The sequence below is a fragment of the Lepus europaeus genome, chromosome 6 (genome assembly GCF_033115175.1).
Source record: "Lepus europaeus isolate LE1 chromosome 6, mLepTim1.pri, whole genome shotgun sequence".
In the NCBI taxonomy this organism is placed as follows: Eukaryota; Metazoa; Chordata; class Mammalia; order Lagomorpha; family Leporidae; genus Lepus; species Lepus europaeus.
Genome location: NC_084832.1, coordinates 90,460,474 through 90,477,659, shown reverse-complemented (window position 1 = coordinate 90,477,659; position 17,186 = coordinate 90,460,474). Strand labels below are relative to the sequence as shown.

The 17,186-nt window shown below is 42.0% G+C and overlaps 1 protein-coding gene and 1 pseudogene across 2 annotated transcripts in view; one reads left to right on the top strand and one right to left on the bottom strand.

The window, feature by feature from the left end:
• MIPEP (mitochondrial intermediate peptidase) overlaps positions 1-17,186 on the top strand; it is a 176,960-nt gene that overhangs the window by 96,323 nt on the left and 63,451 nt on the right. For both annotated transcript variants that reach the window (XM_062194561.1, XM_062194560.1), the window contains exon 16: positions 1,117-1,236. In XM_062194561.1, coding sequence (XP_062050545.1) covers positions 1,117-1,236 — 120 coding nt within the window. The remainder of the gene's footprint in view (positions 1-1,116; positions 1,237-17,186) is intronic.
• Positions 15,077-16,032, bottom strand: LOC133762412 (cyclin-dependent kinase 1-like; annotated as a pseudogene).

Here is a 17,186-nt window from a genome sequence, read left to right as displayed (position 1 = left end):
ACTTTACCTTCGATCTTCTGTGCAGAATTTAGTTTTTGATACTTTGTCAACTGCAGATTTCAGGTTCAAATTGTCTTTACTGCTTTATTCTCCTCTTACGTTTCACTGGCCTGTATCCTCTGTTCCGAGGGGGCCGATCTTCTGTCCTGGTCACTTAGCTGAGCTGGAGCAGCCCCGTCCAGCAGCTGTTCCTTTGTTCTTCTGACACCAGGCGTGGGGCATCGTGGCCCTCGCTCTGAGCCCTCCAACAACTGTGCAGAATTCTTTGTCACATCTGGCCTTGTCACAGATTGCTATTCGTTTCTCTACCTTCACCCTACCTATTTCATGTCTTTTCATCTCCATAGTTCTGACCACTTTGCTTCTCTTATTTAAAATAAATCAGGATTTCAGGAAGAAACCAAACAGAATTTATTAGGTTAGGGGGTAGAACAGAGTCACAAATTATGACTCTTATTTTTCGTATTTCTAGCTACATTAGCTAAATTTGGATTTGTGGTCACACATTTAATTTGGTACATTATATATAAATTATACATCTTGGCTAAGGGTCAAGAGTCTTTTTAAAAGTTTTTAAAGTTTATTTTCATTTTATTTGAAATAACTTAGAGAGAGGGGGGTGGACCCATTGTCCATCCGCTGGTTCACTCCCCAAGTACCCTTCACAACCAGTGCTGGTTAGGCGAAAACCAGGAGCCTGGAAGTCAATCCATGTCTCCCACATGAGTGGCAGGGACCCAAGTACTTGAGGCATTGCTTGTTGCCTCCCAAGGTGCGCATTAACTGGAAACTGGAACCAAAGCAGCACTGAGAGTGGAACCCAGGCACTCTAATGTAGTATACAGGCATCCCCAGTGGCATTTTAACTGCTGTGTGAAACACCTACTTCTCAAAATTCTTTAATATCTTTAATCATGAAAACATTGAGTGCGTTCCCTTTAATATTTTAACATGGTTTTAAATGCACAAAATACATCTTAAACCATATAGGGTTCTGTTTGTGAATGTTTCCAACTTTGGTTTATTATTCTGGTATGCTCATCACTTCTTTAGTCAGTCATGTGTGAGATATGAGTATGAACAACCAACACTAAATTGATGTTTTCATCTGTCTAGGTCTTTTATGCCATGCTGGATCAAATCTACCATGGGAAGCATCCCCTGAGGAAATCAACCACAGACATTCTCAAGGAAGCACAAGAGAAATTTTATGGCTTGCCATATGTTCCAAATACTGTGAGTCCAGCATTGTGATTTTGTTGTGTTCTGTTGAATGGTTTTGCCAGTGTTTCTTTATGTTGGGATCACCTTCCCTCTTGGTGGACTTGAAATCCCTACGTTTAGGGTAGATGTGTGGAATAGCCTTTAAATCACTGCTTGGCACGCATGCATCACATATCAGAGTGCCTGGGTTTGAGTCCCAGCTCTGCCTTTGATTCTAGCTTTCTACTGATGTGCACCTTGAGAGACAGCAAGTGCTGTGGGTCCCTCCCACCCACGTGGGAGACGCAAATGGAGTTCCAGACTTCACGCTTCAGCCTTCCATAGCCCTGGCTGGTGTGAGCATTTGGCGAGTAAGCCATTAGATGGAAGTCTTTCTCAGTGTGTCTGTCTCTGCCATTGTCTGTCTGTCTCTCTCTCTCTGTCTCTCTTTTTGTCTTCATTTAAGTTGAGGTTTCACGTGGAGCATATGCTAGGAATTAACTGGCTCGTCTCATGTCTCCAGCTACCTGTTTACATGCTTTTATTTCCCTCCCTCTAGCAGTGCATTTCAAGATTCTTGGGAAAGTGGGGGTTAAAAAAGCTGTTAGAGTTAATTCTTCTCTGCTTTTTAGTTGCTTTTCTGTAATGAGAGAAATAACGATATAAGATACATGTGATTATCAATTCTAATCACTTTCATTGCAAAGAGAATTATCTTTAATTGAGTACCTTGTATTGTCAAAGGGATTGTAGTAAGTACTTTACTTATTTTATCTCACCTGGATAGTAAGCAGGAACATTGTTAGCTTTTTATTGGCTTGAAGGTCCCAGACTATACCGACTTTGAAAAAAGAACTCTAATTTAACTCTCAAAAAAATCCTAAAAATTAAGTAATGGTCACAAATTTGTGCTCATATTGAAGTTCATATGCATCATATATCCTAGCTAAGAGTGGTAGTAACCGATCTCAGGCTGTTTTCATTACTCCAGGTTTCCTGAAGGGAAGCTGGATGAGGTGAAAAAGTACTGAGTGGCTGGTGCAGTTAGCAGTGAAATGACTCTTATATTACCCTGTAAGGTACAGGAGTGTGTCTGGTTCCAGGTAAGTTGGATCTAAGAGTCCCATGATACTGTTAGAAACGTTTCTCTCAGGGCCAGTGTTTGGCCTGGTGGTTAAGTCATTGCTTGGGGCTCCTGCATTCCTACCTTGGAGTGCTACGGTTTGAGTCCCAGCACTGGCTCCAGATTCCAGCTTCCTGCCAGTGCAGATCCTGGAAGCAGTGGTAATGGCTCAGATAATTAGGTCCCTGCCATCCACCTGTGAGAACTACATTGCGTTCCTAAGGAAGCTCCTGTCTCAGCCTGGCCCAGCTCTTGCTGTTGTGCACTGTAAACCAGCAGGTTGGAGATCTCTTTTCTGCCTCTCAAGTAAATAATTTTTTAAGTGAAAAGATAAAAAAGGGAAAGAAGTGTTTCATTCTAGTTCTCAGCTCAGTTTTGTTTTGTTTTGTTTTGTTTTGTTTTTTAACATTCATTTATTGACTTGGAAGACAGAGTTATAGAGGAGAGACAGAGAGAAATCTTTGTCTGCTGGTTCACTCCCCAGATGGCTGCAATGGCCAGGGCTGGGCCACGGCTGGGCCAGGCTGAAGCCAGGAGCTAGAAACTTCATCCGAGTCTCCAACACGGGTGGCAGGGGCCCCAGTATTTGGTTCATCTTCTGCTGCTTTTCCAGGCCACTACCGGGGAGCTGGATCAGAAGTAGAACAGCTGAGACTCAAACCAGCACCCATATGGGATGCTGATGTCACATGTGGAGGCTTAACCTGTTATACCACAATGCTGGCCCCACAGTTCAGTTTTTCTATGAGTTTTCTTTCTTAGAATCTTCTGACAAGGTGGTGTGATGGCTACAAGTAGTCAAGATTTATGCACTCCAGCTTAGTCTAATAGAAAGAAAACTAATTTGAAATTGCTGTAAAATGCAGAATAAATGTCAAGTGGTTTTATTTGTTACAGGATTGGATTCTAGACTATGTTGTGCTAAGAAGTTAAGCTAATCACTAAGCGATAAATTGTCACTAAATCTTCAGACTGTGACACTGAAATATGCCTGAGAATGGTTCTTATTTACCTGAACAGTAAAGTAGCATGGCGTTTTATCTCCAGAATACTCCTTGTCTCCCTGTCAGTATTTTTCGATTGTTTTCAAAATTTATTCATCTGCTTCAGATACAGAATATTTATCTTACATATACTTTATTGTTCTAATACTGTGTAATGTTGATTCTAGATTTATCTGTATTAGTGAAAATTTGTAGTGATAGGACTAATCTACCGATTCATCTGTGGAATAAATAACCACTTGCTAGATTTTACCAACTTTTTCTGCTTTATAAAGCATTGCTGGATTCTTGTGCCTTTGGGCTCATATGATTTTTGTATTCATCTAATTGTCGTCCTTTTACAATTTTAAATGGATATTAGTTCAGCCCCATATCATTACAATAAGACCAGTAAATAGCGAAGTCATAGGAAAACCACAGTTAGGAGGAACCAGGATGCTTTTCCAAAGCTGAGAAACTTCAACTTTACTGAGTTGCTTCCCCCAGATTTCTTTATCTGAAGTCTTGCAATGCCTCTTTCTCAAAAAGAACTCAAACTTCCCTACTATCCAAGTTTCTTCTTCAAGGGGACTTCAGAAAGCTCAAGGAAGGGCAAGTGTTTGGCCCAGCAGTTATGATGCCAGTTAGGACGCTATGTCCCACATCACAGCACCGAGGCTCAATTCCCAGCTCCAGCTCCTGACTCCCACTTGCTGCTTTGTGGACCCTGCAGAGCAGCGGTGATGGCCAAACAGTCGAGTTCCTGCCACTTACACAGGAAACCTAGTGTGAATTCTTAGCTCCTGGCTTAGGTCAATGGACTACTGTGGGCATGTGGGAGATTAACCATTAGATGGGAGCTCTTTCTCTCTTTCTGGCTCTCTGACTCTCAAATAAATAAAGTTATGGGGGGGAAATTTCGTAGAAATTGTACTTTATCTTTTAATCCCATTTGTCCATAAACTTTTTTAAGCCCCTTGTATATTTAATATGCATTTAATATACAAACATGAAATAACAGTATAACCAAATTCTGAGTTCCCAATCTGTAAATCATTTTTAATTTAAAAGAAAGTTTGATAAGCCCACCAGGCTTGTACTAGATCATTTTGAGAAAATGTAAATATTTATCTCTGTACTGAGATTATCTCCCTAATTCATGTTCGGTAGCTATCTTTGCATAAGTTATTTTAAGAGATCTTGGGGAAAAGTGCAGGTTCACTTAGGGAAGAAAGTCGTTATTTTAAAGTTTGCCTTTTCTGTTTTTTAAATATCTGAGAGAGTTTGTTTACATTTTTGTACATATTCTACTCTTCCTACTTAAAACTTCTGCATTTCTTCATTCCTTTGTCAGTTTCTTCATAAACTTTATAACAGATTTTTTTAAAAGATTTATTTATTTATTTGAAAGAGTTACACAGAAAGAGGAGAGGCCGGGGGTGGGGGTGGGGGGTGGGTTCTTCCATCTGCTGGTTCACTACCCAGATGACCACAACAGCTAGAGCTGAGCCGATCTGAAGCCAGGAGCTTTTTCCCGGTCTCCCACATGGGTGTAGGGGCCCAAGGACTTGGGCCACCCTCCACTGCTTTCCTGGGCCACAGCAGAGAGCTAGACAGGAAGTGGAACAGCCAGGTCTCGAACAGGCAGCCATATGGGATGCCAGCGCTTCAGGCTAGGGCGTTAAACCAGTGCGCCACAGCGCCGGCCCCCAAACATTGTCTCAAAAATGAAGAATAAGGCCAAGATGCTCATTGGGTCCCTGTATATAGCATTTATCAAGGTAGTAGGATAAGGAAAACTGAAGGATTTAAACACTGGAAGGGAAGAAAGAAAAATGTCATTTGTAGATTACTGATTAAAGATAAAAATCAAAGTTATCTACAGACAAGTTGTTAAAATTATGAGAGATTCCAAATATTTATTCATAAGGAATATGCTAAAATTAGTTTCTATGAGCAACAAAAAAATTTTGAAGACACTATTATGACAAATATAAAGAATCAAAAAAAGGCCGGCGCCATGGCTTAACAGGCTAATCCTCCGCCTTGCGGCGCCGGCACACCGGGTTCTAGTCCCAGTTGGGGCGCCGGATTCTATCCCGGTTGCCCCTCTTCCAGGACAGCTCTCTGCTATGGCCTGGGAAGGCAGTGGAGAATGGCCCAAGTCCTTGGGCCCTGCACCCACATGGGAGACCAGGAGAAGCACCTGGCTCCTGGCTTCGGATCAGCGAGATGCGCTGGCTGCAGCGGCCATTGGAGGGTGAACCAACGGCAAAAAGGAAGACCTTTCTCTCTGTCTCTCTCTCTCACTATCCACTCTGCCTGTCAAAAAAATAAAAAAATTTTAAAAAAAAAGAATAAAAAAAATCTTTTTTTTAAAGTGTATTTTGGGGGCTGGCCCTGTGGCATAGTGGGTAAAGCTGCTGCCTGTAGTGCTGTCATCCCGTATGGACGCCGCTTCAAAGTCCTGGTGCTCCACTATTTTTGACAGGCAGAGTTAGACAGTGAGAGAGAGATACAGAGAGAAAGGTTTTCCTTCTGTTGTTTCAACTCCCAAATGGCCGCTACAGCCGGCGCACTGTGCCGATCCGAAACCAGGAGCCAGCTGCTTCTCCTGGTCTCCCATGTGGGTGCAGGACTCAAACACTTGGGCCATCCTCCACTGCACTCCCGGGGGCCACAGCAGAGAGCTGGACTGGAAGAGGACCAACCGGGACTAGAACCCAGAGTACTGGCGCTGCAGGTGGAGAATTAGCCTAGTGAGCTGCGGCGCCAGCTGGTGCTCCACTTCTGATTCATCTCTCTGGCTATGGCCTGGGAAAACAGTGGAAGATGGCCCAAGTTCTTGGGCCCCTGCAACTGCATGGGAGACCTGGAAGAAGCTCCTGGCTCCTGGCTCCTGGCTTCAGATCGATGCAGTTCCAGCTGTTATGGACATCTGGGGAGTGAACCAGTGGGTGCAAGGCCTCTATCTCTCTGTCCCTGCCTCTACCTCTCTGTAATTCTGTCTTTCAAATAGATAAATCTTTTTAAAAAATATTTATTTATTTATGTATTTGAAAGTCAGAGTTACACAGAGAAAGGAGAGGCAGAGAGAGAGAGAGAGAGAGAGAGAGAGAGAGAGAGAGGTCTTCCATCTAATGGTTCACTCCCCAATTGGCCGCAATGGCCGGAGCTGTGCTGATCCGAAGCCAGGAGCCAGGAGCTTCTTCCAGGTCTCCCACGCGGGTGCAGGGGCCCAAGGACTTGGGCCATCTTCTACTGCTTTCCCAGGCCATAGCAGAAAGCTGGATGGGAAGTGGAGTTGATGGGTCTCGAAGTGGCACCCATATGGGATGCCGGTGCTTCAGGCCAGGGGATTAACCTGCTGAGCCACAGTGCCGACCCCATAAATCTTTTTTTTTTTTTTTTTTAAGTGTTTTATATAGGAAACAGTGAAACTTTACTGACATGTGTTTTCAAAATCTTAAATAAATGAAGAACTGAGCCATATTTATGGATAGGAAAATTTAATATACAAAAATGTATCGGTTCTTATCCAAGTAATCTTGAATGTTGTATGTAATGTAAATCTAATACAATTCTATTTGCTTATTTTAACCTAACAAGTTGATGGTACAATTTTATATGGAAAAGCAATGGCCCAAGAATAGCTAAGTGAGTTGTGCAGAGCAGCAGTTTAGTGAATCTGCCCACTCGGGCTTCAAGTAAAGCCATAGGAATTAAGGCAGTGTAACACTGGTGTGGGGCTGGACAAAGAACAATGAATAGAAGAAGCCAGAGCACAAAAGCAGATTCAGCACATTTATGGGGCAAGAGTTTGGTGCAGTGGTTAAGTCACTACTTAACCACATTAGAGGGTCTCATTTGAATCCTGGTTACTCTGCTTCCAATGCAGCTTCTTGCTGATAATTCAGGTCCATGGGTCCTTGCCATCCACGTGGGAGACTTGGATTGAGGTCCAGCCTCCTGGCTTTGGCTTGGCTCAGCACCTGCTTTTGTGGGCATTTGGAGAGTAAAGCAACAGAGGGAAGATCTCTATGTCTTAAAAATAAAATGAAAAATTTTAAAAAGCCACATTTATGAATTGTCAAGTATCACTTGGGTGGCTCTGTTTATCTGTGGACAAAGAATTATGAACCCATTTTTTTTTTTAAGTGAAGTTGTAGTGGTTGGTTATCTATTTGGAAAAGACAAAAATTGGATCTTTGTCTCAGCATTGCTCACAAAAAAATAAAATCAGTTAATGACCAAATTATGAGAAGTAAAGTAAAATTTTTAAAGGATAATGCAAAAGAATGTCTTTTTGATAGTTTTTAATACTCAAATTTTTTTATATCTTATGTGTAATACAGAAGATAGAGAACATAAAGCAAAAGATTGACAAATTCAGTTGTATTAGTTTAAAAATTAAAATAAATGAAATTTTAAAAAGTAAAAAAAACATGTACCAAGGCCAGCACTGTGGCGTAGCAGATAAAGCCATCACCTGCATTACCAGTATCCCATATGGGCGTAGGTTCAAGTCCCGACTGCTCCACTTCTGATCTAACTCTCTGCTATGGCCTGGGAAAACAGTAGAAGATGGCCCAAGTCCTTGGGCCTCTGCACCCCTGTGGGGGACCTGGAGGAAGCTCCTGACTTCTGGCTTTAGATGGGCGCAGCTCCGACCATTGTGGCCATCTGGGGAGTGAACCATTGGATGGAAGACTTCTCTGTGTCTGCCTTTGCCTCTGCCTCTCTGTAACTCTGCCTTTCAAATAAATAAATAAATAAATAAAAATCTAAAAAAATAAAATAAAAGACATGTAAAACTAGCTAAAAGAAAGCTACAGATTAGAAGTAAATATTTCAACACACTTCTTTCCTTTGTTTAAAAAAAAAAAAAACTTATTTGAGAGAAAGAGAGAGAGAGAGAGATCTTTCCTCCACTGGTTCTCTCAAAATGCCTACTCACTTGGGGCTGAGCCAGGCCAGAGATAGGAACCAAGTACCTGCGTCATCATCTGCTGGTTTCCCAGGCACATCTGCAGGAAGCTGGCTTGGAAACAGCAGCTGGGTCTTGATGGCACTCCAGTATTTGATGCTGGCATTGCAGGCAGTGGCTTAACCTGCTGCACCACAACTACAGGCTCCAGTGAAAAGAAATTTTGAAACTCATGTATACTTTTTCATAATGTGCATTTCCACAGATGGTTTGAAGATTGCTTATGTACATGGATTTTAAATTTTTTGCACCAAAATAAACTTTTAATCCCCCCTTTCCACGAACTTTTTGAAGTACATTCATATATTTGTACATTACTTCAATTCTGGTACCTTTGTGTGATGCATAAAGATGTTTTAACAAGGGCAGGCCACATAACTGATGATAATGCCACGCACCCTGAATGTAAACTAGACCATGCTATCTAGGTTTGTTTAAGTACTCTCCAGGATGCATATGTAGTCATCAAATTACCTAATGACAAATTTCACAGGATGTATCTCTGTGTTTAAAAAGCAACACGTGACTGTATTTGTATTTTTTTAAGTTTTGTTTATTCTTTTTTATTTGAAAGGTAGAGCGACAGAGAGAGAGAAAAATCTTATTTCTATTGGTTCACTCTCCAAATGCCTCCCTCCAACAGCTCAGGCTGGGCCAGTCCAAAGCCAGGAGTTCTGAATTCCATTTGGGTCTTCCTCATGGGTGGCAGGGACCCAAGTACTGGGGCTGTCACCAGCTGCTTCCTGTAGTGCACGTTAGCAGGAAGCTGATTCAGAAGTGGAAGACCTGTGACTTCAACCAGACGCTCTAATACGGGATGCGTGTCCCAAGTGGTGTCTTAAGTGCTACAACACAGTGCCTGCCCTGTATTTTGGTATTATTATAGAATATTTATACATTGTTATTAATAATTGATGCAATGTATATAGTATCTTTGTGTGATGGAATATAGCAGTGGATAAAACAGATTAGAATCCTTGTCCTCCTAGAGCCTTGTGGCTTGTTTTTGATGTGTATACATGAACTCATTTACCACTGTGTCTGTCCTGTCAAACATTGCTTGACCCTGACACATTGCTTTGAGTGTCGAACAGATGGACTGAACCTAAAAGCTTAGAAGATGGAGATACGCTGGTGCACAGTGCAGCTGATACACAGGAGATTTTGGAACTTGAGAGTTTTTTAATTTCCAGAAGAGGCTCCTTCCCCAAACTATTCTGGAGAAAAAAGCTGAATTTTCATCAGCTCTGGCATCCTTCCTCACCGTTGCTCAAGTGGTGACCTTTACCTCTCTTGCATCAGTAAGCATTGGTGCAAGCCTGGCACCCCCTGAGCATACCACCAGCTGGTCACTCGAAGTTAAGTGAAAGAAGAGTGGTTTTAGAGGCTCCGGTCAGTTGTCAGACAGACTTGGGTGTTTAAGAGATTTTCAGGTTGAACGGTGGTAATAAAAGAGTAGGGGTGAGGAGGAACACCTACAGCTTTAATAGGGTCATCTGGGGGCCAGGGATGGCTTTCAGTGAAGCATGGACTACAGAAGGGCTGGCTGCTTAGTGGGCTGACATACAAAGGTGGCGAGTTTAGTTTGGTGTAACTGGAATATTCACGTGAAGATGAACAGATAGGTCAGAAGCCCAGAAAACAGGTCAAGGGAAGGAGCGATGTAGATTCGAGGCATTACCCTAGCAAGGATGTAGAAGCTATGGTAATGGACAGCATTGAGCAGGGAGAGTTTCGGAGTAAGGAGGAAATCTAGGAGATGACCCTGAGGGCAGTGTAAGCCACAGGTGGACAGGGGTGGGTGTCGAAGGACACAGACTGGGCCTACTGTTGTGGCTGGAGAAGACCTTCTCGTTGGAACAGCTTTCAAGTACCAGCAAAAACCAGAGCTTTAAACCTATTTTTTTCTTTTCTGCCTCTATTACTATAACCACACAGTATAACGCTCTGATGTTTTCCATTAATTTTTTAGTTACATTGCTTATATGATAACTTGAAAAATTGTTTGTGGGACATTTGATTTGAACATGTGTTCTGAGTTCCCAGATAACAGACTAATAACATGAACTCATCTCGTAAGACTTACATGTAGTTGGAGGGCTTGATTTTTGGAGCAGGTTCTTAAGCTGACATTGCTGTGGTTGTGATTATATGGGCAAAGGAAAGTAACCACTAATTTACCAGCTCAGAGAAGGGAGTCCAACCGCTGGTCGACCCAGTTGTTGATGTGGTGTGCTCATCCCAGATTAACTTTCAAACAGACCTCCTAACCACATGGGAAGATGGCAGCGGGGTGGGGGGATCAGAAGAGAGTTCAGAGAGATTTTGATGATGCTGTGATCATATTTCCTTTCCCGTTTAGAGTTTGGTTTTTAGTACTCTCAAAAATAAGAAAAACGAAAACACCAGCCACGAGAAAATGGCATTGGCGTACACAGTTTGTGCGTTAGAGCTTTGATTTACTAGTACCAGAGGTCTGATAGTCAATTTTTTGAATTTAATTGTTCAGAAAATATAGGAGTATGCCTGTGTTTTTATATGTACACATATAGATAGAAACATGAAGGCAGTTGACATTTGAGTGATCAAGCATATTTAACATTTTTTTCTATTTTTAATTCTGAATGTTTATTTTAAAACTTTTCATAGGTGATTTCACAATTCTTGCTGTGATGTTAATATCAAATTACATCAACACTTATTAATCTTATGTTAGCATCAGATATTAATGATTCTTACAGTTTTAATTTAAATAAGTGGTAAAACATGAAGATAATAAGTAGTTCTCTGTTAGATGATTTTTGCCATCTAAATTAAAATGGCCACTAAAGTAAGAGAAACAATGACCCCATGAGGAGCCTTCATATAGAAACGTGAGGACCATTTTTGACCTTTGCTATTCCTAGCTCACACTTGTTCAGATGTTGGTTTAGAGGCATCAGGCCTGATGTGCAAAGTAATATAATATCTATTAAACTGGACAAAGCCCAGGCTGAGTAGAAGTTCCCTACTCTCTTTTCAGAGAATATTCAGCTTAAATTATGTGGTAAAACTGATTAGTCCTCCCATTATTTTTTTTTCCCCCTGGGGAAGAAGTTACATTTCCTTCCTATTCTTTTGCTCCTGCTCTCCTGCAAATGGAAAATATCTCCTAAGAGGTGAAAGTACTACTGGTTTGGACTGGTTTGTAATATTTGATGTTGCTAAGCAAATTTTAGATTAAAGAAAACAATATTTAACTTTGTTGTTCTTTATCTTAAATACAAAGACCATATGGTGTATATCTAGAAACACCTAAGTGGTTAATTGCATGTTAAATTCCTTTCCTCTTTGGCTGCATAAACAACTGAGAAAATATTTACCTTCTCTGTCATGCTAGATTTATTTATGACTCTGTAACTAAAACACAGAAGTGTTATAAATTGAAACTTTAATCTCATGATTGACTCATTTTCTAAAAATTTATATGGTTTCAGTTTGTGGGACAGCTGCAACTCTAGATTTCAGTGATTTAAAACACGAGGAAATTATATGGCTACCCGGGTTGTTTTTATAATACAGCCCTTTGAGCCAAGTCACCAACTTTCATTTTTGTCTTGGTTTTCATGAACAGTGCAGCACCTCTTTTTATTTTTTTTTTTTCTTTTTTGGCTTACAGTTTGACGTGGGCTAGGCACTAAATATAATGAACTAAAACCCTCCAGAATATTAGAGGTTCTTTCTTTACCAGATAAACTCTTGTATTTTAAAGTATGCACACATGCCTTTTAGATTTAGGCTGTTTACATTTCTGGAAGCCTTTTCTCTGTTGACTCTCTACGGTAAATACCGTTCTCATCCATGAGGTATGTGAACAGGACACAGCACAGGTTCTTCTCGATAATTCCTGGCAGAGCTTGCTGTGGTGGCCCTTTCCCTGCAGGCCTTGTTGCTAACAGGAGCTCCAAGGGCAGCATCAGCCGTGTAGGGAGGGTCCAGTCGAGCGTTAGGGATTTTAGATCGCGGTTGTATTTTGAGTAAGTAGCATGTGTACATGACTGAAACTCAGGGCCCTCAGTCCATTTCCCTGCAGGGAAGGAAGCTCTGTTACTGTTTTCCACACCCTGATTTGGAGACAGAATTGCCCCTTAAATATGAAGACATCAGATCTTCACTTCTCAGTACTGCTCTTCCTACGCTTTCTCCCAGGTAAGCCAGCTATAGACTGAACAGCTGCAGGCCTCATGTATTGAGTGTCCCCGCACCTACCTGACTGCTGGCAGAGGATCCTTTCTAAATACAGATTTGATTATGATACCCTCCCCTCTAGACCTTTCGGTGACTTCCATTTCTCTTACGCTAAAGGCCACAGCTCTTCATCCACCCACAAGTTCCTGTGGGTCTGGCCACTCCAACTTCATCCAGCTGGTCACACCCTGCCTCCTTTGGCACCAACTTCTTGGCACTTGTTCCCGGTGCCTGGAGAATTCTGTTTCCTGTTCACTTTGCTTGAAATGTCCCTTCTCCAGACCTAGCCTGTCCCACCATTAAACAGTCTCATGGCACTGGGGCCCTGCCCCTCATACTGGTCATCTTCCCACCTGGAGTAAAACCCACATCACAGCAAGGCCCATTTCTGATTTGTTCATTGTTTTTCCAGAACCTTGCATAGTTACTTCTTATTGTAAGTGCCCAATAAATGTTGATTATAGAACTTTTTAAATTTTTAAATTTTAAAATTTTTATTTATTATCTGAAAGAGTTACAGAGAGAGGCAGAGAGAGAGAGAAAGAGAGAGAGAGTGAGAGTCAGGTCTTCCATCCGATGGTTCACTCCCCAGATGGCTGCAACGGCCGAAGCTGCACCAGTCCCAAAGCCAGGAGCCAGGAGCCTCTTCCAGGTCTCCCACATGGGTGCAGGGGGCCAAGGACTTGGGCCATCCTCCAGTGCCTTCCCAGGCCATAGTAGAGAGCTGGATCGGAAGAGGATCAGCCAGGACTAGAACTGGCACCCATATGAGATGCCAGCACTCCAGGCCAGGGCTTTAACCTGCTTTTACCTTTGTAGCCACCACCCAGAAATGATGGATGATGCTCAGTGGCTTCAAGGCCCCTGCTTCCTCCTCCTGGTCAACATGCCTTCCCCACAGGTTTTGCCTGTTTTGGACTTCATGTGAGTGGCATCCTGTAGTATGCACTCTTGGTGACTGACATGTTTCATAAAACTTGGTATCTGTGAGAACCATCCATCTTCTTGCAGGTTTCAATATTCTGTTCTTTTTTTACTGCTTCATAGTATTCCATTTCTAAGATGCCACAATTTATTATCTGTTCCACTATGACAGGCATTTGAGGTATTTCCAGTTTGGGGTCATTATGAGTAATGTTACTATGAATATTCTCATAGCTGGCTTTTGATGGACATGAGCATTCATTTTCCTTGAGTGAAATGGGAGTTTTGTTTAGTTGTGATGAAGCTATTACCAAATAGTTTTTGAAAGTGAGTATCATAAATTATATTCCAGCCATCAGTTTTTAGATGTACCATTTTCTCCAATACTTGCTATTGTCAGTCTTTTTAATTTCAGCCATTCCAGGGGTGTGACACATTATCTCATTGTAGCTTTCATTTGCTTTTTTCTCATGACTGATGATATTGGGCACTTCTTCATTTGTTTGTAAGTGACCTGGCTGTCCTCTCTGTGTTAAGATTTTGGCTGTAATCTGAATGAAATGGGGAACCATTGAAGGGTTCAGCGATGTCTGACAGGTTGCACCGTGGGGTAGAAGAGAAAAGAGAGGAGCTGAGATTTATTACAACGGTTTTGGCCTTAGCAGCGCAAAAGACGGCATTGCATTAGGAGGACAAGACTGAAGAGTGTAGGTCCGTAAGAGAGACCGGGAGATCATTTCAGGAGTATTAAGTTGAGACATCTGTGAGACAAGCAGGAGAAGCTGCATTGAATATAGGCAGTCCCATGTACAAGTCCAAGGTTTAGAGGAGCTGTCTGCCAATACCTATGCAGTTAGTTCACATAGATTGTATCCAAGGCCAAGGAACTGGGTGGAAATTGCCCCTAAGAGTGAGCATACGTGGAAAAGATGGTCTACATGCTGAACCTTGGGGCGCACCAATATTTATAACCAGAAGATGGGAGGAGTCAGTAGAAGAGAATAAGGAGAATCCAGTGACTTAGGAGGAAAAAAGTAGAGAAGTGTTGCCTTGCAAGCCAATTGAAGGAAGTACTTCAAGGAGGATAACTGTTGTCATGGTATCCCTAGGTCAGGAGAGCTGCGATTTCAGACCTAACCATTGGATTCAGCAATATGAAGGTCATCGGCAACCTGGATAAGAAATGTTGGAGTGGTGGTGGGACAAAGGCTAGGTGAAGTTGATTTCAAAGGAAAATGGAGGGAGAGGAATTGGCAACAGTGCTTTTAGGTGACTTTGGTGTTGAGAAGGAAGGAAATTGGATTTCAGTGGGCTGCAGGGGTAAAGAGGGGTGGTTTTTTGTGTTTTATTGTTGTTTGGTTTCATTTTGATTTTTTTTTCCAATTCCTGACATCAATATTAGATTTATTGTTTTATTATAGTAACAAAAAGTTGTTACGGAAAGATCTACACACATATACAGAATTACATTTAAATTCATACAGAATAATATTTACATTTTTAAGTTACAGTTTTGAAATAAGAAGAAGAACAGCTTAAGTTTTACAACAAAGAAAAGAAAAATATACAAGACAAAAATAGAGTTAACAGTAAAAATACAACTATTCATTCTTGTTGTAGCACTGTGGAAACTTTGTCAAAGAGCTATATCTTCTTAATCTGATTGTCCAAATCATTAAAATATGGATGATTTTAGTGCCATTTTGCCAGAAATCCGTTTGGCAGGATCATAGACTAACATTTTCGAGAGCAAATCCAAGCCATTTTCATCCAAATTTTTGACATGAGATGCCACGCTTCCTGGTTTCCACTTAGGAAATGTATTCTTATAGTCCTGTAAGGATTCCACTTCTGGCCACACTTCGTTATTGGGTGTGCCCAAGGCTCTGAAAATCCGGAAGAGCTGATCAATTTCTGAATCTCCATGGAAAAGTGGTTTCTTAGTTGCTAATTCTGCAAATATGGTGCCTATACTCCAAATGTCAACTGGAGTCGAGTAACGAGCTGACCCCAGCAATACTTCTGGAGATCTATACCTGAGTGTTACTACCTCATATGTATACACTCTAATAGGTATTCCAAAAGCTCTGGCAAGGCCAAAATCAGCCAGTTTAATAGTTCCTTTTTCATCAATCAATAGATTTTGAGGTTTTAAATCTCTATGAAGAACTCTTCTAGAGTGACAAAACACAATCCCCTGTAGGATCTGGTATAAATAACTTTTAACAAGCGAAGAATCCATGAACTGACCAGGAGGGATTGAATCCAAGTATTTCTTGAGATCCATGGAAAGGAATTCAAAGATGAGATATAACCTGGAATCTTGCATAAGCACATCTCGAAGACTGACTATATTTGGATGACGGAGTTCTTTTAATAGAGAAATTTCCCGAATTGCAGTACTAGGAACCCCTTCCTCTTCACTTTCTAGTCTGATTTTCTTCATAGCTACCACTTGGCCTGTAGTTTTGTGTCTACCCTTATATACAACTCCATAGGTACCTTCTCCAATTTTCTCGATTTTGGTATAATCCTCCATAGTTAATCAGTAGGTATGGTAGATCCTTGCCAGAGCCAGCTTTGAAACTAAGTGCCTCATTTTGATTTTTAATGATAGGAATTACAACATGTGCAGGCCAATGGGAAAGATCTATTAAGACTGAAAGATGGGGTGGATGCTGTGGTAATAGCGGGTGAAGCTGCTAGCTGCAACGCTGGCATCCCGTATGGATGCCGGTTTGATTCCCGGCTGCTCCTCTTTTGATCCAGCTCCCTGCTAATAGCCTGGGAAAGCAGCAGAAGATTGCCCAAGTGCTTAGGTCTCTGCAGCCGTGTTGGAGACACAGAAGAGGCTCTTGGTTCCTGGCTTCAGCCTGGCCCAGCCCTAGCTATTGCAGCCATTAGGGGAGTAAATCAGTGGCTAGAATATCTCGCTTTCTTTCTTTCCCTCTCTCTGTGTAACTCTGCCTTTCAAATAAATAAATTTTAAAAGATACTGGAAGTGCAGGAGAGAGGAAAGTAGCTGAAACAGATGAGAGGGGATGGGATCCTCTGTATGTGTGGAGGCCTTAGTCTCTGCTGGGAGTAAGGACATGTCATCTTTAGGGAGTAGGTGCAAAGGGACAGCCTATGGAACTCTGCTTTGGGAGGCTCTGCTCAGTGAGAGAGGAAGTAGGGTCCTCAACAGAGCACTGGGACAGTGGGCTGTGTTTGAAGAGAGGGGAGCAGGGGTTAAGTGGCCATACAGGAAAGGGCAGAGTCTGGAATGGAGAAGGGAGATGGGATTGCCAGACAGCACGTTGGGCCCACTTGAGGTTGAATCAACAGCTGTGGGCATGGTTTTGTGCTTTTCTCAGCCAGACTGAGCTGTGTAGATACAGGTGCTTTGTTTTAACCAAGGCTACAATGTTGTAAGGTGAGTCTAGTGACCACCAGAAGGCAGTGGACCTGAGAGTTAGGCAAAAAGTTATTGTAATGATTGACCATGGGCTCTGATTGGCAAAGAAGGCAGTGAGCACCTGAGGGAGCTGAGGCCCCCCGAGCATTGGGAAGAGGGGTTTTAGGTACTAGAGTGTCAGTTGAAATGATGGGAGATGATGATTGAGAAAAGGAGTGTCTGGAAGTGAGACTATGGCAGGGTCTGGATTGTAACCGTGGGCATGAGGGACTGAGTTAGCACCAAGGGCTGCACCGCTAAAAGAGAGGAGGTCAGAGTATCCAGAGGCAGAGCATGTTCGTT